Here is a 27412-nt window from a genome sequence, read left to right on the forward strand (position 1 = left end):
AATTTAATTATAAAATGAGCAATAATAATCAAAATGAGCAAAAAATATTTTTAGGTATATAGTACACCTGGGTGTACAAGACAATTTTTAGTATATACGAATGACATATACTCCCTCCGTTTTTAAATACTTGCTCCACTTTCCTTTTTCGGCCGTTTTTAAATACTTGCTACATTTCCTTATTTGGAAAACTTTTACAATATTTAACTCATTTCTCTCACCTAGTGGAACCAACAAATATCATATTTTATTAATTTTATCTTCTCTTCCCAATTTCTCCACTCCTTTTGCTTTTTATAATTCTTTATTTTTCCACCAACCCCACCACCTCCATATTTTATAACTTTCTCTAATTTCTCCTAAAACTCCGCGCATGGAGCAAGTATTTAAAAACGGAGGGAGTATTATTTTATATATTTTTGTTTAATAATCTTACAAAATTTAACTATATGCATTAAGTAAAATAAACGTACTATGGAGTATGTATAAAAATTAAACAATATACTCATATGTTTTAAATACTTTTTTATTGAAATAAATTCTGAAAAACAAATTCGATTTTATTCTCTTTGTTTTTTTGTTTGGCAGTGTATTAACTTTGACTAATGTGGGATTTACATACCCAGAAAAAACCATCGTATATAATCTAGTACGGAGTACTCCCGTATTAACTTTATTACTTTTACTGATTTTTGATTATTACTCTATATTAAATAATTAAAGACATTATTAACTATGGTTCTATACTGATATTTGTTTACTTAGACCGGGTCAATTAAAAAATAAAGGGATTATTATTCAAGCATTTTACAGATTAAGGCCTAGGAGAATATCTCTTTTGTTTTCCTGTCACAAAAATAAAATAAAATAAAAGTATAAATAAAAAGGAAAGCATCACCCAAAAATCTTTTTTTTTTGGTTTTGGGTATTTTCACCAAGATCTTCCATTGAGCTAATTCAAATTTGGAACTCAATTCTAGGTGGTTAAGTTCCAGTCCGCTTCCAATTGTTATTGTGAAGGATTAAACATGCGATTCTCCTTACCAAGTGCAGTCCTAATTACCATTGCATTAACAATCAATTAGTCCAAAAGTTACTTCTTATCACCCTATGTTTTTACATTTTTGCCCAAAAGCAGCTAATTAAGGAACCAACTCATAAGTCATAACTCCACTTTCCATGCAAAGTTCAAGCCATGTGGATCACATGAACTCATTATTGATCTTCCTTGAAAAAATGGTGGGAACACCAGACTTTGTACAAATTTGGAAATATTACAATTATGCACATCATCTCATAGATTTTGCACACTCCCTAAGGCAAAAGTACAACACTTTTTTTTCCAAAAATCGCCCGCCTTTGCTGTCAAGAATGGTAGCATCGGCTTAAGGACACTTGATGCATCAGTGTTATACTGTAATGGCATTTTAGATTATGTCTCATCCTGTTCCGAACTCTTCTCCTTCCCCCAATTCTACACGAGGCGTGGTGGTTAGGAGAAGAATTAGAACATGGACGACGAAAGGGAGAAACCCAACTCTGTATTTTCACATGTAAGGGAGAATATTCCTATCAAAATTCTATAGAAACAAGGTAGTTTCAAACTTTTGTACAAACCAGCAAAACCACCACTTGGGAAACCCCCTTACTCAAGTCAGTCCACAACTTAATTATTGTAATGCTTTGACAAATTACTAAGAATGATCGAAATCGATGGGGGGATCATCAAAACGGGGAACATAGTTCCAGAAAAAAAAATAAAAATTATACGTAGTACTCAAAATATTGCGTGGACAACGAAAAACCGTTACTTTCCTCTTTTTTCTTCTCATTCTCATCAGGCTTTCTTCCAATTAGGTTCTGAAAGCCTTGTGTGTTGGTGATACTGTTTCTCTATAATCCTTTTTAGCTTTCTTGAAAAGCTAAGAAGACAATCCACTAATGCCTCTGAAAGCCACCTTTGTTTCTTCCAAAGAAAGAATTCCTTGGTTTCGGTATTTCGTGGATGTCCATCACTTGGATTGTTCTTTGCTTTTTGGCTTTAACAAAGACAACCCAAAACGCAAATAAAAAGCACTAGATCAGTAATCAGTATGACAAACAAGAACAAGCATTACTTATAGTTTAAGGATAATGGAAATAGTGTTATAGGGGTTAAGTGTCAAACCATTTTGAGCTTCTTGGTAGTTCTCCTGAAGCCGTTTCCTAGCAGACGCCAGCCTATCTGGGTCAATTCGCACCTCTTTCTGTTTCTGCAACATCCCAATGGGAGTTGTTCATTAAAATTTTGAAGAGAAAACTTTTCCAGCTCAGTTCCTCAACTGAGAGAATTTTGAACATAAAACAGAAAACTTGAACGAGCCAAAAATGATGACAGGACTTTGATCACATCAAAATCCATTCCAATGATGCAATTTTAAGCAGAATTTTTTTTATCAAATTCTTTTGAAAATTTCCCGACTCAAAAGACCAATTTGAAAATATTCATCTGGTAGAAAATAGATAGGAATTGATCAGGCAACTTATCTTTCACTCTAAGCTATTTGAAATTGTTTCCACAAACTCTCCATAAATGACCAGCTTTCAGCAAAACATTTCGATATATCTCTACGACTTTTTTAACTCAGAAAAATCCGTTAATCTTTAAAATCACAGTAATAAATTTGAGGTTTTGGAAAATGCTGAGCTGTGAAAGGAAAACCAGAAGACTGCATTATGTTTTCTAGTTCTACTCAATTTTCATCAGCCAAACAGCAAATTGAAATCTCGAAAAAGGTGTACATTGGGTGGAGGAGCTGATGCTGGTGAAGAACTCTTCATCGGCCTGGCTGGAGGATCTCTACGGGGAGGAGGGAGAGGAGCTTTTCTCTTAGGTTCCATCTCCGAAATATTTTTATCAGATACAAAACTTCCATCTGTCGAGAAAAGGAATTTGATAAACAATATCAATACTACAATCAATAGAGCTATGTAAGCTGTATGAGAATCAGGTTCTCTTCTTACTGTGTGGATTAGGCGAGTAGGCGAAATCAGGAACCTGCAAAGGAAAATTGGCAAAAATAAGAATCTTTCATAAAGAAAACAATAAAAGCAAAAGAAAGCTTTTCAGCATATTCATATTCTTCCTTGCAAAAGAAACATTTAACATATATACCTGATTGTGATTGCCATTTTGATGATTCTTTGAAACAGTCTGCAGCGGCGAGTCTCCATCTACTGAACCAGTAATTTACAGTCATACATTACAAGGAAAATAAAGTAAAGATTCAAGACAAGGAATAAAATTCTGCTTTTTTTTTGGATCACAATACATGATTTCACAATATAATCATAAAACAAGCTAAAAGAAGGAAGAGATAGAGACCAATAAGATTATTTGAGGATTGAACTTCACCAGGTGTGTTTGACCTAACCCATTCATCAACCAAGTCCTTCCATTTTCTACCAAAAAAACAACAAACACAAGAAACCGTCCAAATCAACAACTCCATATCTACTCAATCTTTGCACATTCAAAAAACCAAACTTGATTAAGCAATTTAAAACAGAACTAATCAAAACCTGACTAGAACTTTAACTAATCTCCGAACATCGCCTGACGGATGCTTCCTCAATCGATTCACATGCCTCCCAATATCAGTTTCCTTCACAATCAATCACCATAACAAACTCAATATTTTGCATAAGTAACAGCATATGAATGCAATCAACATATTTAGCTCAACACTACTAACCTTAAGAGCTTTGAATGTAATATCAACATCAGCTAAACTTTGAAGCAAATCAACCAATGAATCCTCAGACTAAATCAATTCAACAAACCCATAATTATAATTACTATTAGTACACAATCAATCATACCAAATTAAAAACAGCAGCATGTAAATTAACACAAAGAAAATCAACCTGATTAGTGTCTTCAATCTGTTCTCTAACAGAAAGAATCCTCCTAAGCTCATCATCTTCCTCATTCTCAACAAACCTTCTCCCCTGAAATTCTTGCTCCAACTCCTCCTCCACATCCACCTCAGCCTCCTCATCAACATCATCCCCACCACGGATCGAAACCGGGGTAGAAGGCGAATTCGATTTCCTAGGATTCATCTCCCTTTCACTCCCAAAAACAGCCTCAACCACAGCATTAGTAACAAACCCATTATTAGTTTTATTATCATTACAAATTGCAGCTTCACAGTTATGACAATTTGTGTATAATTTCTCAACAATACCATCTCTTCTAAGTCTAAGCTCATCTCCATAATCTAAAGATGCTACCTTTATTGCAGTTTCTATAATCCCCCAAATATCTACCCCTGAATTTCCCAATATTCCTCTGAAATCATCCAAATCCATCTTAACCCCACCTCCACCACTCTATTTACAACTAACACCCACCAATAATATCAGATTTTCCTGCAATAAATAGCAATAATCAGATCTAAAAAATAAAAAACCCAATAAAAAAAATTTGATAAAAATTAGGAATGAACAAAATTAATACAGTAACTCAAAAGGATGAAACTGAAACTACCTACAGATCTGAGTTTGAAGCTCTTGACAAACCCAGAAATTTCTTTTTTTTTTCTGGGTGATTTGGTATTGATATTTCGACAAATTTTGGGTCTTTATTTAATTTTCTTGTACTATAGTAATATAAAATTATGAATGAAAAATATTGTGTTTGTATTATAATCTAATGAAGTATGATTTATGATGTGAAATATAATACTAAATTAAGATAATGATAGTAGTAATATGCAAGAAATACAATATACGCTGACTTCAGAAAATATAGAAATAAAAAAGAGAAGAAACAAAGTTATGATGAAGAAGAAGAACAAGAGTTAAAAATTGTTGTTTAATTTTTAGTTTTCTCTCTCTTCTTAATTTTGGTTTTCTCTCTCTAAAATTGTTGAGGGAATTGGGTGTTTGTGTGTGGGTGCCAGTGAGCGCCCAAAGAACAGAATTCCGGGAGGTGTTTGGATTTTTGTTAGATTATTATTATTATTTTGAGTAAAATATCGTTTTTAAGAGAGGGAATATTTGGGACTTTAGGTCTCCAATATCCCCCATTTTTTGAGTTTTTTTTTGAGTTTATTATTATTGTTATTAAGAAAAAATATACTTCGTATATATATATATCAAATATATGCATGATTATTTTTTATTTAAACCGTTTCTTATATTTACTGTGGAATATTGGTAGGATTTTGGTATATTCTAATAATAATGCTTAGTCGAAGTTTTGTGATTTAGGTAAGATGATTAAAGTGCTAATGATAGGGATTGCCAAATGGGTAGGTGCCAAGTGGGCTGAAAAATTAAGATTGGATTGGGTTCGAGCCATTAAGTAGCTCAATTAGGGATTTAGGGTGAATCTTGTAAAGTGAGGAGATGGAATTTTCAGAAATTGAGTAGATCCGTCCAATCCAACCTAGTCTATTCTATACAAACATATTTTGTATTTGTTTATATAGTAAGGATTCTATTCTCTTATTTATTTGGATAATGAAAAAGGAACTTAGTCAAATTGATTCAAAATGTAAAGTGGACAATATCAAAACGTATAGGAGACAAGTCAAAGAGTGGGTTGGGTTCAAGCATAATTCCACCGTGAATTATCAATTTGTGGTATCAGGTTAGCTTAGACTTTATAATAATATTTTTTTAAAAAAAATGGAAAGACTCGATGTGTTGTAACATTGAAAATGCCCTTAAATGCATGTACATATCAAAGTATAATACATGTTTATATATCACATCCATAAAAGCGTTCAATGTGAAGATGACACATGATAGCTTAGAAAAAGCCGTAAAATTTATTCTTTCTAAGTTTGTCACATTAGCATGGAAAAGTTTCCTCTAAAATGGGTAAGCATTGAGTTAGCCTGTTAGAGCGTGAAGATGAGGGATGAAGAATTAGTAAAAGAGAAAGAAACAAATTTATTTTATTTTATTTTATTTTTTTTTTTTTTGAGGAAAAACAAATAAAAGTTGAATATTAGCTACTAGTCAGACGTCCCTTTGTGCATTAACCTTAATTAGAAACATGCTAGATAATAAGATAAAGAGTACTATACTATAATACAAAGTGTACTACTTGAAAAAACAAAATAGTCTATAAATTATTTTACACAATTATTTACTCTGTAAAAATATGTTGACTTTATCTTGGACAAACAAAAAAAAAAAAAGCTAGGTAAGACAGGATATTTAAAGCAACAACCATGAAAGACAAGGGCATGCAAAAGCGTGCAATCAATTCAGGAAAGCTTGAGTTTGCAAAAAATGAAAGTACTCGTGTTGATTCATGTTGACCAGGCCCACAATCGATTTGATATTTGTGAACTGTTCAAAGCCCAATCTTGAATAAAAGGCCCAATCCAAATGGATATACCAAGTCCAACTAGAGTCCGTCTTATTGTTATACACGTATTATTCTGACATTAATTTTGACACTTATCATCACACATTTACACATAATTTCATGTGAATATATGTGATGCATTGTTTTGTAATTATTGATTTATGTTTCATTATTATTATTATTATTATTATTATTAGGGGTGTTTGGTATGAAAATTGAAAATGGAGCGGAAAGAAAACGGAAAGAGAATGAAAAGGAGTCATTTAACTCTTATCTTTTCATTTTTTTATTTTAACTATGAAAAAAATTCACTTAAACCTAACTATCATTCTTTTTGTTTGAGGGTAAGGATAAAAATTGTTAATTTGTCACTTCAGGTTTTAAAGAGGTAACAAATAGATGAAATCATTACCCTTATATAATTGTTTTTTTTTTTTTTTTTTGATCCAATTATATAATGGTTTATATAATGGTAATTGTTATTCAAACCTTTTAACCATACAATATAGAGGTGAAAGAAAATACTAAAGGATAATATATATTGAATACATAGTATGAGAGACTAAAAGTATACACATTGCTTCTCAAGATCTCCTATGCATATCATTTTAAATAATTATGGAGTACATTCTTAATAAAATGCTACCATAAAATCAAGATATCGATACCAAAAATATCAATATTGAATGCAAAATTGAATATTATTGATATTTTCCATATGAATACTTCAAAACTTGACTCTTCAGTGCAACAAATACCAAAAATATCAATACATGTCTACTTCATAGTTCATATGAAATACAGAGTTTTGACTAAATATATTTCAATTAACTTCATTTGAATTTGTAATTAAAAGCGAATATTGCAAGATACATATATACTTAGACCATATTCTTTTATAGCTTCTAAGCAAACATAGCATTTTCAGCAAAATAAAGTAAGTATCAGCAGAGCAAAATAAAGCAAATTTCAACTGAACAGCTAAAAAATAGGACCTTAGTGGCGTTCATCATATGTCAGATATGTGTATTTTAAAACAATTAATCACTTATTACTCTCGATCTTTAGCAATGAATAACACCACATGCACACCAAAAATTTAAGCATGACAACACATGAAACACAAAGTCTATCCAAATCAAGATAAGAATGATACCCACTTGTAAGCATCTAATTTGAGAAAGTGTTTCCATTTACTTTATTTGTTGCAAATTCACACAACCATTCAATTTATGGACCATGCACACCATGGTAGTTCAACACTTTAAATGAGGGCTAATAAAAGGTTCGTGCGACGTCCAACAAAATAATACAATACCATCAATGATTTATGATAGTGATAATATGAGCCAACCCATTACCATTTATCACTTGACCCCACCCCCTCACTACTTACTAACTAACGCTTAACGCTTTGCATTTCCTTCACCTCCTTAAATAGCTTCCTAATTTTTCCGCTGTACTCTACATATTCTTACCTTTACATAATTACATGTACTATAAAATACTTCCTTCGTTTTTTTTTTAGTTTTAATTGCATCATTTGGTATGAATACAAGATAAAAAATGTCAAATTTGTCCATGTGATAAAATTAAATGAAAGAGTGAAAAGAAGGGGTAATAGTTAGCGTATTTTATGTGTAAACCCCAAATAAACGTTTTCCATTTTTTACTCTTTAGTACTCCGTAAGTGAGTATTAATTGCATCATTTTCTTATTGGATATTATTTATTCAGCGTAATATAGAATCTTGTAACTAACATAGAAAGTATACTCATAATATATATAGAACCCCATAATTAAGGCATTGCTCTTTTGAGCTTCTGGGCAGAACAGAGCGTGGGTCAATAGAGCAGAGCTTCCAACACATTACAGATCATGCAGATTTTAGCACAACTGATTAGATCAAAAGAAGAGGACCTAACTCCGATACTCGTATATTAGTATACTCCTCCAAGCTTCAGTCTTCCTCGGTTAATCTTTGAAAATTTTGACTACAAATCCTTGATTATCTATAAGAATTAATATAGTCAAGTGAGATCTTTTTAGAATCCTTACAATATCACCTTAAAAATATTAATTTATTTTTTATAATTTTTACATGAAATATAATTGAAGATATTTATGTTTTAATATAGGTATTTTAAAGACCATAAAACATTAAAATGAGCCAAAAAATAAAAACAGATACAGACCATACAGTACATTCATTGGAGACTTGGAGTAGTCTATATAAATGAATGCACCTATCCTAAGTTTCCAAGAATAAAAATTCTAGTAGAAGAGAGAGAAAGAGATTGTACTCGGTAGTGTATTTATCATGGCTAAGTCACCGGAAGAAGAGCACCCAATTAAAGCTTTTGGCTTTGCTGCTTCTGATTCGTCTGGTTTTCTCTCTCCTTTCCATTTTTCTAGGAGGTAATCCCATCTCCATCGTTGTCTTTCTTTATCTCCGAATTTAATTGTTACATTAGTTGTTCAAATTGCACTATCAACATGTTTATTATTATCCCAGGATATCCTTAGGACATATGTTGTATGATGGTTTTATAATTGTCATAGTTAAATCAGTTGTGACGTACTTGTATTTCATTCTTGATAAAGATGAGGAGAAACTCATCTTGTGACTCTAATGTCGCTTGTTCAAGTTTCACCATCTAATCTCAATGCGTTGAGTCATTTGTAAAAAGGTGTCAATTCAATCAAAAAAATTATAGGTACGGTCACACCACACATGTATGATATTGAAATTTGTAAGCTGTAGTAAAATCAATAGTTAATCTGTCAAAAAAAAATCAACTAGGGCTTTTTATTTTAATATTTCAGATTGAGGGTGATTTGTGATCTTTTGGTCAGTTTGCATTTCATTGTGAGTTGTGACTTCATTTGAAGATCTTCAACCGTGATTAATTGTGCAAGAACATTAATTAAATAATTAAATGTTACCACCAGAAAAATAGGCACATTTCTCTCAAATGCTTATGAAAAATTTATGACAATTTTTTTGATTTAATTTGTTGCTTAAAAACTATAGTCAACATCCTTTAACAGAAATTTAGGATCGAGCCATAAGCTAGAGTTGTGTTTATAGAGTTGTTTATCAACGGAAAGGCCCTTGGTAATGTTTCTACAATGAAGTTATTAGAGATATCAATATATCATATCTTATCATATCGTATCTTTGGTATTATTATGCTATAATGTTATATCTTTTTGATTTGATACTCCGTATTTATTCATTGTTTGTAATTTTTTTGATACCTTTGTGGTTTTTTTCTAATCATTTTATTTTGGCAGAGTTTAAATTTAACGAACTAAAATTATTATTGTGAACAATACTTATTTTTTTGAATCGAAATTACTATGTACAAGTATTTACTAATATAGTCGGAACACATTTTAAAATTTAACTAAATAAGCTAGATGTCATCCACAAAATAGTGTTGTCATTCCGTCCTAAAACTCCCATTACACCGGAAAATGAAGGAAAAAAAAAAAAATTGCAATTCTTTCATTAAACAATAATACTAATGGATCTTTATGTTTAACCAAAACTTATCACATTGTCGATCAAACTAGATATTAATGGTAAAAGAATATATATGACAAAATTGTTGATCAAACCTGCATTTTGAAACTGATTATGAATGTCCTGTTACAGGGAAAATGGTCCTGAAGATGTCAGCATTCAAATCTTATTCTGTGGAGTTTGTCATTCTGACTTGCATTCTTTGAAGAATGACTGGGGTTTCAGTAGATATCCCCTTGTTCCTGGGTAATTTACTCTTGACATATCCTGTTCTTTCTAATAATTTTTACCACTTATGTAAATGTCCTTAATATCTATCATACCATTAGAAGTGTGCATCTTTCATTTCTGTTTCTGAATCCGTTTTCGTTTCCTGGCTGATGGGTGTTTGTGTAGTTTTTTCGCCGTCTCTTAGCTTCTGTTGCTCTGATCATCACTAGATTGTTTTCTTGAATTGTTTAGGCATGAAATTGTGGGTATAGTCACAAAAGTTGGGGAAAACGTCAAGAAATTCAAAGTTGGACAGAATGTAGGCGTCGGTGTCATTGTAGGCTCTTGTGAGAAATGTGAATCCTGTGAGCAAGACTTGGAGAACTACTGCCCTCGAATGATTTTCACCTATGGTGCCACAGATAAAGATGGGACGAGGACTTATGGTGGTTATTCTGACAAAATCGTTGTTAACCAACGATTTGTACTCAACATACCTGATAACCTGCCTCTTGATGCTGCATCACCCCTCTTGTGTGCTGGTATCACAGTATACAGTCCTATGAAGTATTATGGAATGGCGGTCAGTGGGAAGCATTTGGGAGTTTGTGGATTAGGCGGTCTTGGTCATGTTGCTGTCAAGTTCGGAAAAGCTTTTGGACTCAAAGTTACTGTCATTAGCTCCTCCCCTGCTAAAGAGGATGAGGCTCTCAACAGACTCGGCGCAGATGCTTTCCTTGTCAGTACTGATGCTGCAAAAATTAAGGTAATGGCTTACTTCTAACCTTGTTTTTTTGTTTTAATATAATTTCACGAAATTTGTTATTGTGTTTATGTATCAGTGTTAGTTGCTCAGATCATCAGGAATCCTTGCAGTACTTTATTCCAAGCGAATATGTACTGTGATAGATTTTCAGTCCTATATACAATGGATTTGAAATTCGGATTGTTTTTCATGTAGGCTGCAATGGGGACAATGGACTTCATTATTGACACCGTCTCTGCGGTGCATTCATTGCTTCCTTTGCTTGGCTTACTGAAGCTGAATGGGAAGCTTGTTACTGTCGGTCTCCCAAACAAACCCCTGGAGCTTCCTGTATTCCCCTTGGTTTTTGGTAAGCTACTAAACGTTTCTTGTATCTTTGGTTACATACATACATGGTGTTTTCATTACATTCGTTACTTAGCTTGTTTCTGAACAATATATACAGGTCGAAAACTTATTGGAGGAAGTGATATTGGGGGGTTGAAGGAAACACAGGAAATGCTAGACTTCTGTGGAAAGCATAACATTACTGCAGACATAGAACTCATCAAAATAGATGAGATAAACACAGCTATGGAACGCCTTGCTAAGTCTGATGTGCGCTATCGTTTCGTGATCGACATAGGCAATTCCTTATCAGCTTGTAAGACATAGAAATCTCAGTTCAACTTTTGCCATGAGATCCCTGTTAGCTAGGCAAGTTGAAATCTTGGTTTAGTAGAAGTCTGAAACACTGTAATAAAGTTGGGTCTTTGAAATTTAAATTATCTTATGTTAGATATGAAAACTATATTTAGTCTGTTCCTACTGAATTTTCTTTGTTAGTAATTTTAATATCTTTAATTAGTTTTGCAATGTTAGTGATTTTTTCCGCCTTTTGATCATACTATTAGTATGCGATGATCAAATTATAAATTGATATGGAGTATTTAAGCCCATATCCTAAACAATCTATAAGGTGAATGGGAAGAGAAAATTTTAGATATAAACAATCCCAAGATCTAACCTAAGCTCTGATACCATGTCAGATTTCGGAAAAACTCCTTAGATTGAAGTGTGTACCATTGATTGATATATATAGCGGTTTACAAGAGTCGTTATCCTATTATGATAAGATACGATGTATAACAAAATATATACAAAAATATATCCTAAATTGCAACAAATATTATCCTACATATAATATCTATCAAAATCGTTAGGTGCACTTAAAAACATATATGTAAGATAATGTGTGTATGTGGCGATAATAGGAATGCGATCTAGGTGTTTGTAAGACGTTTGATTGGAATACACTTGGACGATGAAGTGTGAAATGTGATTAGGATTACTCCTAGATGATGAAGATGTGATGAGAAGAACATTTGAGAATAGAATAGGGTAAATCAACTCAATCTTTTTAAGAGTTTATGTATGAGAGTAAATTTAGAATTATATATTTGTCAAATTCAAGTATTAGTTGAAAACAAGTTAAAGGCTTCAAGGTTATTACATGTAATCCTTTTTCATTTTCAATTGTCCTTTGTTAGGTGTACACTTGTTTTGCAATAAAATAATGTAATACTATTTTTTATTTTTTGACGAGAATGTAATACATGTAATTTATTTCTTTTTTGACGGGAATGTAAGACATTAATACGAGAATACACTATATAGAAACATTTAAAACAACAAATGAGGTTGTAGTAGAAAATTTTACTAGTATTACCAAACAAGATTTAATGTAGTGGAAAATTTATAAGGAGTATCTCACAATCAAGAGGTTGTAGCATTTAATGATCAAATCCCATGTTCTAGCTAAAGACACTTTTGGGGTTGGTCCGTTGGTATTCCTCTACCATTTGGTCTCTTCCTCAATCTCATTAACTTAGACCGAATTTATTTATGAGAGGCTGTAGCCTGATAAGGTCTTTATTGTTTTGTATTTTGTTAGAAGATAGGTACAGTATCTTTTATCCAAATCCCACTTTCACCCAAAGTTTTTGATACACTCGTATAAGTGTATAAGTCTTAATGCCATGTTGAAATTTAAACCAAACAAATGACCCGTAAAAAGGTTTATAAATTGTAAAGTTCTTCAAGTACATTTATTGAAGTCTTGAAAAAATATTTATGGATAATTGAATATTCTTATACGACTTTTGTTACTACTTACTAGTAATCCTACGTGCTTAATGTATCAAATCATTGAACTACAATTTTGACTTTGTCCTATAAACTATAGAGTACCAAGTTTTGGCAGTGATCCTACAATGTCCACGGTTTTCTCATCAAAAATTCATATATATTTGACCAAAAAAAAAAACAAAAAAAAAATAGTTTACCAGAACTTTTAAAAGTCAAAGCTAATAATAAAACAACTAGTGTCAACGTAGAGCAATTTATAAGTTTGAATAATTTGATAAAGGCACACTTTGTAACTATCTAACTTTTATCCACTAGAAATTAAACAATTCATGATCTTTGAAATTTTGAAACAACTGAATCTGTTCCTTCGAATAAAATGAATCATAGACTAACATTCTAACAACTTGCAAGTCAAAACCTCACCTAGCACCACTTAACTAACAAATAAGGGTTCGTTTGGTATCATCGTGGTTTTCTGTTTTTTGGTTTTTTGTTTTTTAAAAGTATATAATATGTCACATAATGAGTCAAAAATTATTTAGACTTATTAAAATCATGATAATTTTTAAAACTGTGAACAGAAAAGTAGAAAGACTTTTTTTTTGTTTTTTGTTTTTTGTTTTCTTTTTTTTTGTTTTCAAAAAAGCGAAAAAGTGAAAACCTTCAAAATTGAAAACCAAAAATGATGTCAAACAAGCTCTAAATGACTAGTTCTGATATTTAAACACAAGTTACAACATGATACTCAGTATATATTAGCAAAACGAACTCAACCAATTACTCTTTGTTAGTTTAACAAATTAAAGACAACAAGTCAATACATAACATTTAGCATTTTCGGGCATGGAACAAAATATGGCCCTAGCAAACTCGTACCTAATTTCGTCTTACATAATGTAAAAGACTCAATAGATTTTTTTTTTGAATATGTGATAAAAGTAATGTGTATTATGAATTGTATCCTTTTTCCTTTGATAAAGTTTTCTCAAACCTTATGTTTTCAACTTTCTTAGTTTTCATTTAAAATTCCCTTAATTTTTAAAAAATGCTCTTTCGTTTACTCACTTTACTCACTTTACTCACCTTCTTTCAAACGCTTTTAAATGATAGCCTTGTTATGTCCATTTCTATATATCGTACAATTCCTATGACGATTCATATTAGCCGACCCCAAATCATTTTAGGACTAAGACTTTGTTGTTGTTGATGATGATGATGTGATATAATCATATAAGTAATCATTTTTTTCCCTTCCATAATACGTATGTCAAATTTTTATGACTTGTATTTAATACATCTAATATACGAAATACAAGTTTAAAGATGGTAAAAAAAAATGTGCATATACGTAGTATTATGTAATCTATCAGTGGATGAATTTTTGTTGCAATATTTTTCAATTAATTCTACGAACGAACATACATAGATTTAATATATTATGTAATCTATCAGCGGATTAATTTTTTTCTCGGTTGATTATAAGAATATGATTTATTTATTTTTATAGACAATATAAATAATAATCGCTCCACTTCTAACCATAATTATACTTAGGCCCTATTGATTCACCTTAATTTTGCTGAACTGAAATTATTTTTACTGAACTGAACTTATTTTTACTGAACTGAACTTAATTTTACTGAACTGAAATTATTTTTTACTGAACTGAAATTATTTTTACTGAACTGAAATTATTTTTACTGATTTTCAATTGTAATTCTTCTTTAAGAAAACTGAATTTTACTGAACTGAACTTATTTTTACTGAACTAAAATTATTTTTACTGAACTGAAATTAATTTTACTGAACTGAACTTATTTTTACTGAACTAAAATTATTTTTACTTAATATTATTTTTTTTTAAGGTGAAGAGAATAGGGCCTGAGTGTAGTCATGTATTTAGTTAATTTTGACTTTTTCACGATACATGGGAGGAGTTGGAAGAAGCGTCTTCGTTTAGCAACTTTTTTCTTCTTAAGCGCTCTTTCTAAGCCTCAATATCTTTATATAAAGAGCACATATATTATTAATATTTTAAAACTATTATAAGTGAAGACGAAGCTAACAATAAGTTTTATCTTATAGCTATCGATGAATAGTCATGCCCAATTTCTCTTTTCAACTTAAATATCCTTAACCAAAGCAAAAACATTGAAGTAAAAAAATGAGCAAAACTTAAATTTTGGTATTAGTAACCATTAAGGATATGGCATTATTGCAACTTTGCAACATTGCGTCATTGCTTGAGAGTTGAGACACATGACAACTTTTTCTGGACCAAGTAATTATCCTCAATTTAAAACTACTAGTGTATTAATTATTTAATTATGTATTACAAGGAAAAAAAAAAAACATGAAAATAATTCCATATTTGACCATGAGTTAATCAAAGTCAAACCTAAAAAGGCCCCCCAAAAAAGAAAGAAACAGGGGAAAACAGACCCAAAACACAAATACAAGACAAACTACAACACTTCTATACTCTATAGTCTACTATAATTGAACATACTAATTATATGATAAATCCTTAGACTCCTTCATCTTCCTTTGACTTCCACGTGGAATAATCTCATCCGTAGGATATGCTAATGGTGAGGTTGACATTGATGAAGAAGGTAATGAAACAGAGGAACCACCCTGTTGTTGCGGCGGAAGCGGAGGAGAAGACAAAGAAGAAGACATTAACATTTGATCTAATAAACTTAATGACCTATAATCACCTTCATTAGAATCAAATGAACCACTAATTAATCTTGAATAATCAATATAATCTTTGTAATCCTCTGTTTCTTGTAAAAACTCCAATGGTTGATTTTGCACTAACTCTTCGGAATTTCGAGGAGCAGCCAAAAGGGTTGCCGGAGAATTGGAAATGGTGAAATGGGTCGCCGGAATATTCGCCGGAGTATGCTGAAAAGTGACATTTTCAGGGAAATTGAGTTTGGCTTTGCTTCCTCTAAATTTAAGGGCAGCTTCGTCGTAAGCTCGGGCAGCAGCCTCAGCAGTGTCGAAAGTGCCTAACCAAACACGGGCAGCTTTGTAAGGGTCCCTAATTTCAGCTGCCCACTTGCCCCATGGCCTTTGTCTAACTCCTCTGTATTTTCTTCTACTTGGCTCTGCTCCAACTTGTGTTTGTGATGTAATGTTGGTGCCTTCGTTTTTAATGGGATTTTGATGAGTGTATGTGAATGTTGCTGTTGTTGTTGTTGGTCCCTCTGCAAGTAGAGAAATTATATTAGTATCGTATTCATTAACATTGTATGTGTGGTGTTACATCACAAGATTCGAAACTAAAAGGATATTTTCATCAAAATTGCACTAAGGTAATGTGCTAAGGGCCTGTTCTCATTGACTGAACTCAGCTGAAGTGAACTGAACCTAACTGAACTGAACTGAATATTTTATAAGAGAAGGAAATTAGGAGCTGAGCTGAGCTGAACTGAACTGAATTTCAACGTAAGAGAACATGCCCTAAGTGTGTTAATTAGTGTTCAAATAACTAGTTTAATTGATAAAGTATTCAAGTTAAAGAGGAAGTTAGATTTTTATTAATGTCAGGGATTTTTGTTAGGCTAATTAGAATGTATCGTTGAAGTCATTCTAGTTTATAGCGTTCTATTGATACAGCTTAGCCGAACCAATTATCTAAACACTAATATTGCAAAGTCTAGATATTGGACATTCGAACACTTATGCTTTGTACATAATAGCAATCAAACACATTTTTTAGAGTGATAATACTATTAGTTTCTCATACTCGTGATACAATGCAGGGAATTAACAAAAAAACTTATTTATATACGATAATCACATATTCATACTGGTACCTAGTATTCTAGTAAGATATATTCTAGAAACCGTACCCTACATTCATAAAATAGTGTTCTAATTTCAAAGTGTTTCCATATAGATAGGTTGATGGTTACAAATGAAACATATTGAAAGAGGTCGGCAAGCCACAATCAATAGAACAACATGAGGACTTTTTTATATCCTTAAAACATGACAATTTCTATGCATCGTGTTTAAGGTTTTGCTGTACTAATTATTAAGTACTAAGAATCTTAGTTGAATATTATTATTCAAATCTTTAGTACAAATTAAATTAAATGTATATATCCACTGGAATTTGGAACACGGAAATTAGTCATTTAGCATATATTGTGAACACAATACAGTGGATCACTCTAGCAAATGGACAAGACAGCATGCATTATCCCAATTTGTGATGCATAAAGTAATACTCAATATATTATTAATTAGTTTTTAATTAGGTAAGTCTAAACATAGTTATTCTATTTCAGTTACATAACAACTACTCCGTACAATGCATGTATCATGTATGTAATAGCATCAATACAATATTATTTCGTCGCACTTTATTTATCTATTTATATTATTAATCGTTTATATTAAAAATATTCCTTACGATAAACTCACGCGTTTAATGTCTTAGATGTTACATAATGAATACTTAAATAATTAATTTATACAAATTTTAAAGGGTTTATGTAAAATATGGATTAATGGTGTACTATATACGTACTGTATACAGGTATTTAGCTAGCTAGCGTGTCATTGGCACCGGATAATGGTTCTAATGTTTGTTTGTTCTACAATCTATAAATATTCTTGCTCACAAACGTATATTTATACTGTTCTTAGAATAAATAAAATGTATATTTAACAAATAATTTTATATATTATGCATTTTATGAGATGAAAAGTATTAATAGAGGTAGCCGATGTAGGGATAGCATCACATGCATTAACGCATACAATTATACCTAAAAATCTAAAATAATGCCATCCTGTTGTACTAATATCATGATGCATATATATAATTGTCACACCGAAAATTGCATCTATCTCAAGTATAGTTGTATGTGAGGTGTTTTTTCTAAAATAAATAAATAAATTATTAAATTATTAATATAATTTTATTAAGCTTTTTCGTACGTACATCTAATACAATTTGTACTACTTAGCTTTATGAACACTACTAATGTATGAACTAGCTTAGCAACCTTTGATACGTTATATTCTTTTTACCACAATTATCTCTTTTACTTCAACTTAAAGATTGATGTATGAGATTTCATCTAAAGTGTATATTGCGTGAACATAATTTTAATTTTTTTTTATTCGTATATGATTTATATTTGAACAGAACAGGCGATAGTTATTATTTCACTCGCGTCAATTAATCTATCTATCTAACTTATAATTAGATATTAGTCTCCTATTCTTAAGTAAATTAAGAGAAACAATATAAATTTAAATCCACCGCTAAAAAAACAAAAAAGATTATTCTTAGTGAAGTCTAGAAGATAAGTACTAAAGAGACGTACCTTTTAGAGGAAGATATGGATTATAGGAAGAAGAAACCAAACTTCGTCCATCTCCTTCAACACCCAAATATGATCCACCCTCTTCATCTCCATGCCTTCTCTTCACCCCAAAACCCGACGACGACGACAACCACGGGCTATAATAATCATTACTCATCGAAGCAGCACCAGAAACAACATGAGTAAGAGCAGAAACCATCTCATGCATTTCTCTTTCCCTACTAAAACCCGGTATCATTGGACTTAATATCTCTTTCATCATCATATTCATTCCTTCTTCTTCTTCAATTGAGCTACTTGTATTATTATTATTATTACTACTCATTTTAATAATACTTGTTTCTTCAAAGTTACCATCTTTATTTCTTTTGCTTCTTTTCGCCACCTTTTTTTCTTCTGAGAAATACACACACATTAATTATATTAACAAAGGGTTTACTTTAATTAACTTTGTGTTTAATATTTAATACTACTGCTGAATATAATTCTAAACTTCTAGATAATTTTGACGGTTTTATGTAATAAATGGCTAGCAAACATTTATGTGTATATATACGAAATAATTTAGATTGAGACGCCGCCATTGAATTTTAAAATTTAAAATAATAATGTGGATATTATGCTTCCAGAGGAAGAAAAAGTATTGTACTTGTATTATACATACTACAGTTATTATTTAAATATAGTTGTTTTTTATTTATTTTAATTTTGGAGGGAATTTCTGGGTTCTTACTTGGCCAACTTGGATTTGGCTTTCTAGCTACTAGCTTATTTTTGCAAGTGGTTAATTTGGAGTTGAAACTAAAAAGGCCAAGTAGGACACAGATATGTAAAAGATAATTCAATAATGTTCATTATTCAATGTATTGTTTTAGTAAATATAGTTAGACTTTGCCAGTTACGGGTTGTATGTGAGGTGATAAAGAAAATCGTTATACTTTGACTTTTTTATATAATAATTTTTTACTTTTTTTATATAATAATTACTAAAGCGTCAATAAAATAAGAGTACTAAGGGCTTGTTCTCATTGACTGAACTCACCCGAACTGAACTGAATTGAGCTAAACTAAATTGAACTGAACTGAAATGAATATTTTATAAGAGAAAGAAATTAGGAGCTGAGCTGAACTGAGCTGAAGTGAACTGAACTGAACTGAATTTCAACATAAGAAAACAGGCTCAGTTCAGTTCAGTTCAACTCCTAATTTCCTTCTCTTATAAAATATTCATTTCAATTCAGTCCAGTTCAGTCAATGAGAACATACCCTAAGTTAACATCATCACATAGGATGGATGCTGATACCTTAAACATTAAATTTTAGCAATTTTATTTTATAATTGCATAATTAATAAAAAAAAATCAAATCATGATGGTACAATTAAAATGAGTTGACATAGTTAATAGAGGAAAGTGATTAGGAAAGTCAAAGTTTGACTCGTGGATGTTTAATTTTAAAAAGGAAAGATGTCAAAAAAGATAAGAGGCTAAGAGAGGAGGCACGGTGTGAACGTTAAGTTGTCAACGAAGCAAAACAGCGTCAACATTTTTAACATCAACTGTTTCTTCCAAATAAAGGCAGAGGTCGGCCTCTACAACCATCTAACAGACCAGAGAGAGTGACGAAACCTGATTAAGCAGCAAACCAATGCACGTTAGGAACCGACATCCAAACTCTAAACTTTTATGGTCCCTCCTTCAGTTCTCTGTATCTATGATGTGAACATTTTTGTACCGTTTCACTATCAAAACATAAATTCGTCTTTCTATTACGGAGTCAAATACTTTCTCGAACCTACCAAGTACTCCGTAGTAAAGTACGTACCTTTTTTTTAATTTGTATAATGTATAGTGTATTTTTCCACCTAGGCTTATTATACATACTTCACTTACTAGATTCGCTCTGAGTTTTTTTAAAAAAAATATATATACATGTGATTGATTTAAAGAACTAAATTTCGCTTTAGATTTATACTCGTATTAGATCAACATGCACGCAATGTACGCTTTAAATTTAGTATTTAAGATTTTGTGTGATATTTAAAATAGAGGAACTGAAACTAATCGACCTTTGCAACATGGTAAGTTGATAACGCCTTTAGATGTATCAAAACTTTTCAAGCCTACTTAGTAAGTTGCAATCCTAAAAGCTAAAAATTGATTAGGCACTTGCTCTAATTAATTTACAAAAAGCAAATGATCATTCTGGAAAATGACTGCACAAAAAAAGGATAATTCTCCTTCAAGATGCTCCTACAAAGTATAAGATTTTGCCCTACTCTACTTTAACAGCTTATTCAAAAGTCCCAAAACAGGTGTTTTTTTGTAGCCTTTTTCAATGTTGGGAGTTGGTACCAATCTATGTAGTACCGGGGCGTTTGGTTGGAAGGATGGGAATAAGAGGAATAAGAAGGGGGATAAAGATAGAGAATTGATAGGTGGGACAAGGATAAATTAGGGATAACCGGATAAGTAATAAATTTATAAAAATACCCTTACTAACTTCTACCCTTCTCCTTACTTTTTTCAATTTCATTAAGGGTAATTTAGTCTTTTAAAACCCATTATAATCCCTTCCCCTTATACCACCCCCCCCCCCCTTAGTTATAGAAATGGAGAAATAAGTGGGTGATTTAATCCCTATCTCTAACCCCCTTATAATCCCCATCCCTCTAAACAAACACTACATTCCTTCCATTCTCATTTTTTATCCTTGTCCCACCCCTTTTATCCCCCCTAAACAAACACCCTCTACTAATACTACTACGAAGCATATAAATCTTTCGAATTAATAATAGGTAACTTAATTATATGGAAAATCATAAAATAAAATGAGAGCCACAAGTTCTTCTCATTCCACTATATAATGATAATAGTATAAGCACAAGAACAATACTAGTACATTCATATCCCAAGCTTACTTTATATACAAAGATGCCCAGCTTGGACAGCTACATTGTTTCAGTCGTTTTGACCGGATTCGTTCCTTCAGCAAAATATACATGAATTTCTCAAACAAGCAACAAGTATCACCTAAACAGATTATTATGCCACTAGGCTACTAGGCTAGACAAGCACTGATGATAAATATAAACGCTTATAATGCATACATGGATCATGTACTTTTTAACTTCCACAAGCCAAGCAGTCATCGCGGTTTGTCAGTGAACATACCATCTGTGCTAGTTTTGAATTGTCATCTTCAGCTCCTGCTGCTGCGGCTGTCTTGGTTGGATCCTAAATTTAGTGCCACAGAAACAGATGTCAGCAAAAGATAACTGGGACTTACTCTAATATATCAACAAATTAACTGGTAAAAATAGTGCAATACATTTAGTATGGAAGTATCCACAGTGAACTTGATAGCATCAGCAGCTGCTCTTGTCCTTAAATAGTACATGCCTGTCTTCAAACCCTTAGACCATGCATGGAAGTGCAGAGAGGTTAACTTTCCGAAATTGGGTTGTGTCATGTGAATATTTAGGCTTTGACTTTGATCAATGAAACATCCTCGATCAACAGCCATATCAACCAGTGTTCTTTGTTTAATTTCCCAGACAGTCCTGAAAAGGGTTTAAAGTGTCAGCACCCAAATGAAAAAAGTAAAGTAAAGAGGAATTCATATACTGTAGGATAATCAAAATCCATACTTGTAGATAGCTTTCAGGTCTGCTGGGATCTCAGGGATTTTCTGAACAGAACCATCATCATAAACTATCTGGTTCTTCAGCGTAGGAGACCAAAGACCCATCTCCGTCAAATCATTAAGAAGATGTTTGTTCACCACAACAAATTCACCACTGAACAAATAAAAAAAGAAATTAAGGTTAGAATAAAATTGGATCAGATAGGACAGGCTATGAGCCTATGACTTAGGTAGCACTACAAACCTTAAAACTCTTCGACTGTATATGTTGGAGGTGTATGGTTCAAAGCACTCATTATTTCCGAGAATCTGGCTTGTTGACGCAGTTGGCATAGGAGCCACAAGAAGTGAATTTCTAATACCATCCTTAGCTATCATTTCCCTAAGAGCACTCCAATCCCACCGGTCTGAGGGAGTAACACCCCACATATCTGGTTGAAGAATACCCTGTGTAATGCAAACAATGACCATAAGCTTTTAGAAAATGCAATTGGAGCTTTGTAAATAAAGGAATTCATCACAGCCTAAAGCAACTAAAAATGCTTTCAAATTCCAGTCATACCTTGCTGACAGGGCATCCCGGATATGTCTCATAGGTGCCTTCTTTTGCAGCCAACTTACAAGATGTCTTAAGAGCATGATAGTATATGGTCTCGAATATGTCTTTGTTCAACTGCTGGGCCTGCAATTCACAAAAAACAATTGAGAGGGATAACAATTCGCATCATGTTTGCAAAGAATGTTACCTCTGCTGAGTCAAAAGGCATGCCAAGCAAAATGAAAGTATCTGCAAGGCCTTGGACTCCGATTCCAATTGGCCTGTGTCTCATGTTTGATCTCTTTGCAGTTTCAACAGGGTAATAGTTCACATCAATAATTTTGTTTAAGTTTGTGGTAACAACTTCAACAACCTCAGCTAATTTATCAAAATCAAAGTAGCGATTTTTATAACCCAAACTTCCAACAAGTTTAGAAGGCTGAGACTCAGAAGGAATCCCCTGCACAGAAATGTGAAGTTTAATTATCAAGAGAGGGAAAAAAACAGTTAAAAGCTTTTGCATAATAGAAAGGTGGGTGGTCATAAACATGAACTATTATTACCTTCTCCCTCACATATCGTGGGAGAGCAATAGATGCCAAGTTACACACAGCAGTTTCTGTTGGACTGGTGTATTCAATAATCTCAGTGCACAGGTTTGAAGACTTAATAGTGCCAAGGTTCTGCTGGTTACTCTTCCGGTTACAATGATCCTAAAATTGCAAAACATAACAGTTGGTTAAAAGCAAACCATAAGGAAAAGTATGTTGCAATATCTTAACAGTTTAACTTTCTGATTAGGAACATATCTTACCTTGAACAGCATGTAAGGAGTTCCTGTTTCAATTTGAGCCTTCAGTATCTCAAACCACAAAATTTGAGCTCTAACAGCCTTCTTTGCTTTAGCCTGGTTGAGAAGATATACATGCAAAAAATCAGCAAAAATCATTATTCAAATATACAAGTATATAACCCATAACTAAATTGCAATGCAAACAACCCTCTTAAAAAAAGGATATGTTACCTTTTCTTCATATTTTAGGTAGAGGTTTTCAAATTCTTTACCCCAGCAGTCAGCAAGACCTGGAGCCTCGTTAGGACAAAACAAGGACCACGATTCATCATTTTGAACTCGTTTCATAAAAAGATCTGGTACCCAGAGAGCATAGAAGAGATCACGAGCACGCTGCTCATCCTGAAAACAGAAAACATACATTTATATTACAAGGGAGGCACATTAATTCCTAAAATATAATGCAATATCAATATTCCTCACAGCAACAGGTAGGTTACTCATATAACATATATCTATGATTTCAATAAATTGCTAATAAGCACAATGACTGAACACACCTTCCCATGATTCTTCCTTAAGTCTAGGAACTCGAATACATCAGCATGCCAGGGTTCAAGGTATATCGCAAAAGCGCCTACATAAAGAGATACATACTATGAGATAACATGCCCTACACAAAAAGGAAATTGATTAAAATGAGATGTAAAGACAGTATTGCACCTTTTCTCTTCCCCCCTCCCTGGTCAACATATCGTGCAGTATCATTAAACACCCGCAGCATAGGGACAATGCCATTTGATGTCCCATTAGTACCACGTATATAACTTCCAGTGGCACGGATGTTGTGCACAGAAACCCCAATACCTCCAGCAGATTTGCTGATAACAGCACACTCCTTCAGAGTATCATATATCCCTTCAATGCTATCATCTTTCATGTTGATAAGGAAGCAGCTACTCAACTGACATTTCCATAAACAACCAAGGTTAATATTCTATTAACAATAATTGCAGGAAATAAAACATTAAAGCCATAAAACAGTACTAATAAACTTATAAATATCACATACTTGAGGCCTTGGTGTGCCCGCATTGAAGAGAGTTGGAGAAGCGTGGGTGAACCACCTTTGGGACATCAAGTGGTACGTCTTGATGGCCGATTCGATATCATCCTTGTGGATCCCAACAGCAACCCTCATCAGCATGTGCTGCGGTCTCTCCACAACCGTCCCTTGAACCTTCAGGAGATATGATCTCTCGAGGGTTTTGAAACCAAAGAAATCATAGTCAAAGTCCCTGTCATAGATTATCTCACTGTCCAACTGAGCAGCATTCTACAATACAAAATTATAACCATTCATCAATTCACCAGTCTCAATACAAAATTAACAACAAAATTTTCATTCACAAGTTTCTAATCATTGTACTAATTTACCTCATTAGACTATTTTTTGGTTCTAATTTACTTGTATTAAATTTCTATCCTATATCACGCTGTGCTAAGATCATTTCTCTTGTTAGATCTGAAGCAGTAATAAAGTTTCATTGACTGAAGGAAAAAATGTTACTCCGTACATGATAATTTGCTTAATTATGCTAATTAGTGAATAATGTAAACACTTATATTAGATCAAACTTCAAATAATATACTACGTATATCAATGACAACACAATACATGTACATATAACATAAACACCACATGACATATAACATAAACACGATATCGAACCATCAACCAAAATATGCAATACAAAATCGGATTCATTTAAGTTAAACATTGCACTCGAATACATCAAATGATATAAAAATCGCGCTGAAGAAATACCTTCATGATAATATCATACACATCATCAGCAACCAAAGGAGCCTTCAATCCAGACCTCTCATTAAAATGAGTGTACATCTCCTTAATCCTACATCAACATCACAATTACTCCAATTAAAAAACCTCAACAATCTAAATTCCAATTATAAAAACAAATCATAACATTATAACACCACTTACGTCTCAGAGAATGACTTCTTAGTTTTCTTATGCAAATTCGAAACAACAATCCGTGCCGCCAACTACAACAACAACAACAACATCAAACCAAATCAAACACCGAAATCGAACCCGAAAACACAATCAATCAATTAAAGCAAACCCCAGAAAAATAAAATTAGAAAACTCACAGAAGCATAATCAGGATGATTAGCAGTCATAGCAGCAGCAGTTTCAGCGGCTAATTCATCAAGTTGACTAGTAGTAACACCCTTATAAACCCCAGCACAAACTTTCTGGGAAACAAGAACAGGGTCACAATGATCTACACTGAGACCATAACTCAACTTCTTCAACCTCGCAGTAATCTTATCGAAATGAACCGTCTCTTGACGCCCATCTCTCTTCACTACATACATCTTCTTCCTCCCTTTTCTAAGTTAGTTTATTTTTTGGTTTTGTTCTCAGAGGAATTTCGTCGAACAGGTTGTGCGCAAGAAAAATGGATAACCCAGTAAAGAATAAATAGGAAAAGGGGGTAGAAAAAGGAGGCGGGATTTGGAAATATTTGGGGATTAGGGTTTCGATTTTCCCTCGTAGAATATTGTCTAATTGCGGTGAAATTAATTTGAGATTTGAAAAATTGGCGCCAAAATTGGGGAAAACTTGTTGAGCAATCTTTTCATTTAAATTGAAAAATCTGAAATAGCGGGTTCATGTGAGTGGAAGAGTGGAGTGGTTGAGTAATTGATTAATTTGGGGGGAATATCGAATTTGTAGGGGACCTTTCGCTTTAATTTATTGCTTTTGTTGGCCGTGATTTTGATTTTTGGGATTGGTTTCCCGCTGATCTTTGGCGGTTTTTATTTTTTTAATTTAATACTTCCTCCAACATGAATTTGATTGACCATATATATTGTAAGTTTGAGTCAATTTTTTAAATCCTTGATTTTATAATATTATAATATCACTATTATAAATTGATATTAATAAAACATATATTATATAGAAGTTTTTGTTTGGTCTACTTTAAAGATATCATTGTTTTTATTTTTTTTAGTCATATTTTATTGAATTTATTCATAATTAAGATTTTGCATTAAAAAACTGTAAAATTTAAAATGTATAGAATAAAAATATAACAAAGGTAGTGTTTTTTATTCAAATTTCAAAACTATAAAATGATATTGCAACTTTGCAAGTTAAATTGAACTTTAGTAGCCCTTTTTATTCAAAGAACTTATCTTATAAAATTTTTGGAGTATTTTTCAAATTTCATGAATGAAAGATAAGGTCAACATATTAAAGCCTTTTTTTTTTTTTTTTTTTTTTTTGTAAAATTATCTTACTTCATATATCAATTACTTCTTCTGTAAATCCTTTTTATGTTATGAAATTTATATATTTTTTGGTGTTTAGATAGCCGGCAAATGATGAGAATTGATTCCAAATCGGAAGGAGAGCTAACCCTCACTTTCAATATGAAATTTTATATTAATACCTAATTAACACTATATTTCATAAGTTTATATATATATATATATATTACTAAATTAAATTATGTTCATTTTTTTCCTATTGTGTTACAATTTAGGAACAGAAAAAAAAAATTATTTTAATATATTTTGCCTAGACTTTATTCAAACATATTTTAGTTAATTTTGTCAAAAATAAGGGTTTGTTCTGATTAGCTGAACTAAACTGTACTTAATGAAGCTGAACTGAATATTTTATGAGAAAAAGAAATTAAGAACTGAATTAAATTTATTGGAGCTAATTGAACTAGCTGAAAATAACAGCTTTAAGTTGAACCAAATGAATTTTATACTTTTTTTTGAGAGATTTTTTTTTATACTTTGTTCTAAAAAAATAAAAAAAAATTACTTGTGCCAATGTGGGTTTGTTGTCCAAGTGTAAAATAATGGCCGATTTGCTTCTTTCAAAGCAACACACATTGGAAAAGCATGTGACAGGACTGACAACCTTCGGCTCCAAAGGTGTTGGACTTGGATTGATTTTATCGGCATTATCTGATTTCGATATTGGGCTAGTTTATTCCTGACCAACCCAACCGAGTAACTATTACAAAACCTCATATG

At 32.2% G+C, this 27412-nt stretch overlaps 4 protein-coding genes across 6 annotated transcripts; 1 reads left to right on the forward strand and 3 right to left on the reverse strand.

Annotated features, from left to right (window-relative positions):
- Positions 1 to 1554: 1554 nt before the first annotated feature.
- LOC145562228 (putative mediator of RNA polymerase II transcription subunit 26c) lies at positions 1555 to 5000 on the reverse strand. 3 transcript variants are annotated; one of them, XM_081622454.1, is made up of 10 exons: positions 4532 to 5000; positions 3907 to 4413; positions 3735 to 3803; positions 3562 to 3644; positions 3365 to 3441; positions 3155 to 3213; positions 3004 to 3037; positions 2782 to 2915; positions 2168 to 2252; positions 1555 to 2039 (listed from the first exon to the last, which is right to left on the reverse strand). In XM_081622454.1, the coding sequence occupies exons 2-10, from the start codon at positions 4351 to 4353 to the stop codon at positions 1939 to 1941; spliced, it is 1089 nt and encodes a 362-aa protein (XP_081478580.1). In that variant the 5' UTR covers positions 4354 to 4413; positions 4532 to 5000; the 3' UTR covers positions 1555 to 1938. The 3 variants fall into 3 exon arrangements, with proteins under 3 accessions (XP_081478580.1, XP_081478573.1, XP_081478565.1); XM_081622447.1 differs by having other exon boundaries at positions 3155 to 3216; positions 4536 to 4997; XM_081622439.1 differs by having other exon boundaries at positions 3155 to 3216; positions 4532 to 4997.
- Positions 5001 to 8596: 3596 nt separating this feature from the next.
- Positions 8597 to 11715, forward strand: LOC145562249 (putative mannitol dehydrogenase). The gene is made up of 5 exons (XM_081622466.1): positions 8597 to 8785; positions 10029 to 10142; positions 10359 to 10872; positions 11068 to 11221; positions 11318 to 11715. Exons 1-5 carry the CDS (start codon positions 8688 to 8690, stop codon positions 11524 to 11526), a joined length of 1089 nt encoding a protein of 362 aa, XP_081478592.1. The 5' UTR covers positions 8597 to 8687; the 3' UTR covers positions 11527 to 11715.
- A 3575-nt stretch (positions 11716 to 15290) lies between these two features.
- Positions 15291 to 18854, reverse strand: LOC145625749 (ethylene-responsive transcription factor ABR1-like). The gene is made up of 2 exons (XM_081678582.1): positions 18351 to 18854; positions 15291 to 16214 (listed from the first exon to the last, which is right to left on the reverse strand). Exons 1-2 carry the CDS (start codon positions 18763 to 18765, stop codon positions 15508 to 15510), a joined length of 1122 nt encoding a protein of 373 aa, XP_081534708.1. The 5' UTR covers positions 18766 to 18854; the 3' UTR covers positions 15291 to 15507.
- A 2317-nt stretch (positions 18855 to 21171) lies between these two features.
- On the reverse strand, positions 21172 to 25990 carry LOC145562257 (ribonucleoside-diphosphate reductase large subunit-like). Its single transcript, XM_081622478.1, has 15 exons — positions 25505 to 25990; positions 25335 to 25396; positions 25155 to 25242; positions 24399 to 24662; positions 24050 to 24290; positions 23887 to 23963; positions 23558 to 23728; positions 23348 to 23440; positions 23097 to 23246; positions 22742 to 22993; positions 22558 to 22677; positions 22240 to 22442; positions 22000 to 22149; positions 21681 to 21912; positions 21172 to 21586 (listed from the first exon to the last, which is right to left on the reverse strand). The coding sequence occupies exons 1-15, from the start codon at positions 25730 to 25732 to the stop codon at positions 21476 to 21478; spliced, it is 2442 nt and encodes an 813-aa protein (XP_081478604.1). The 5' UTR covers positions 25733 to 25990; the 3' UTR covers positions 21172 to 21475.
- Between the last annotated feature and the right edge of the window lie 1422 nt (positions 25991 to 27412).

This window comes from Chenopodium album, chromosome 1 (assembly GCF_948465745.1).
Source record: "Chenopodium album chromosome 1, dcCheAlbu1.1, whole genome shotgun sequence".
NCBI lineage: Eukaryota > Viridiplantae > Streptophyta > Magnoliopsida > Caryophyllales > Amaranthaceae > Chenopodium > Chenopodium album.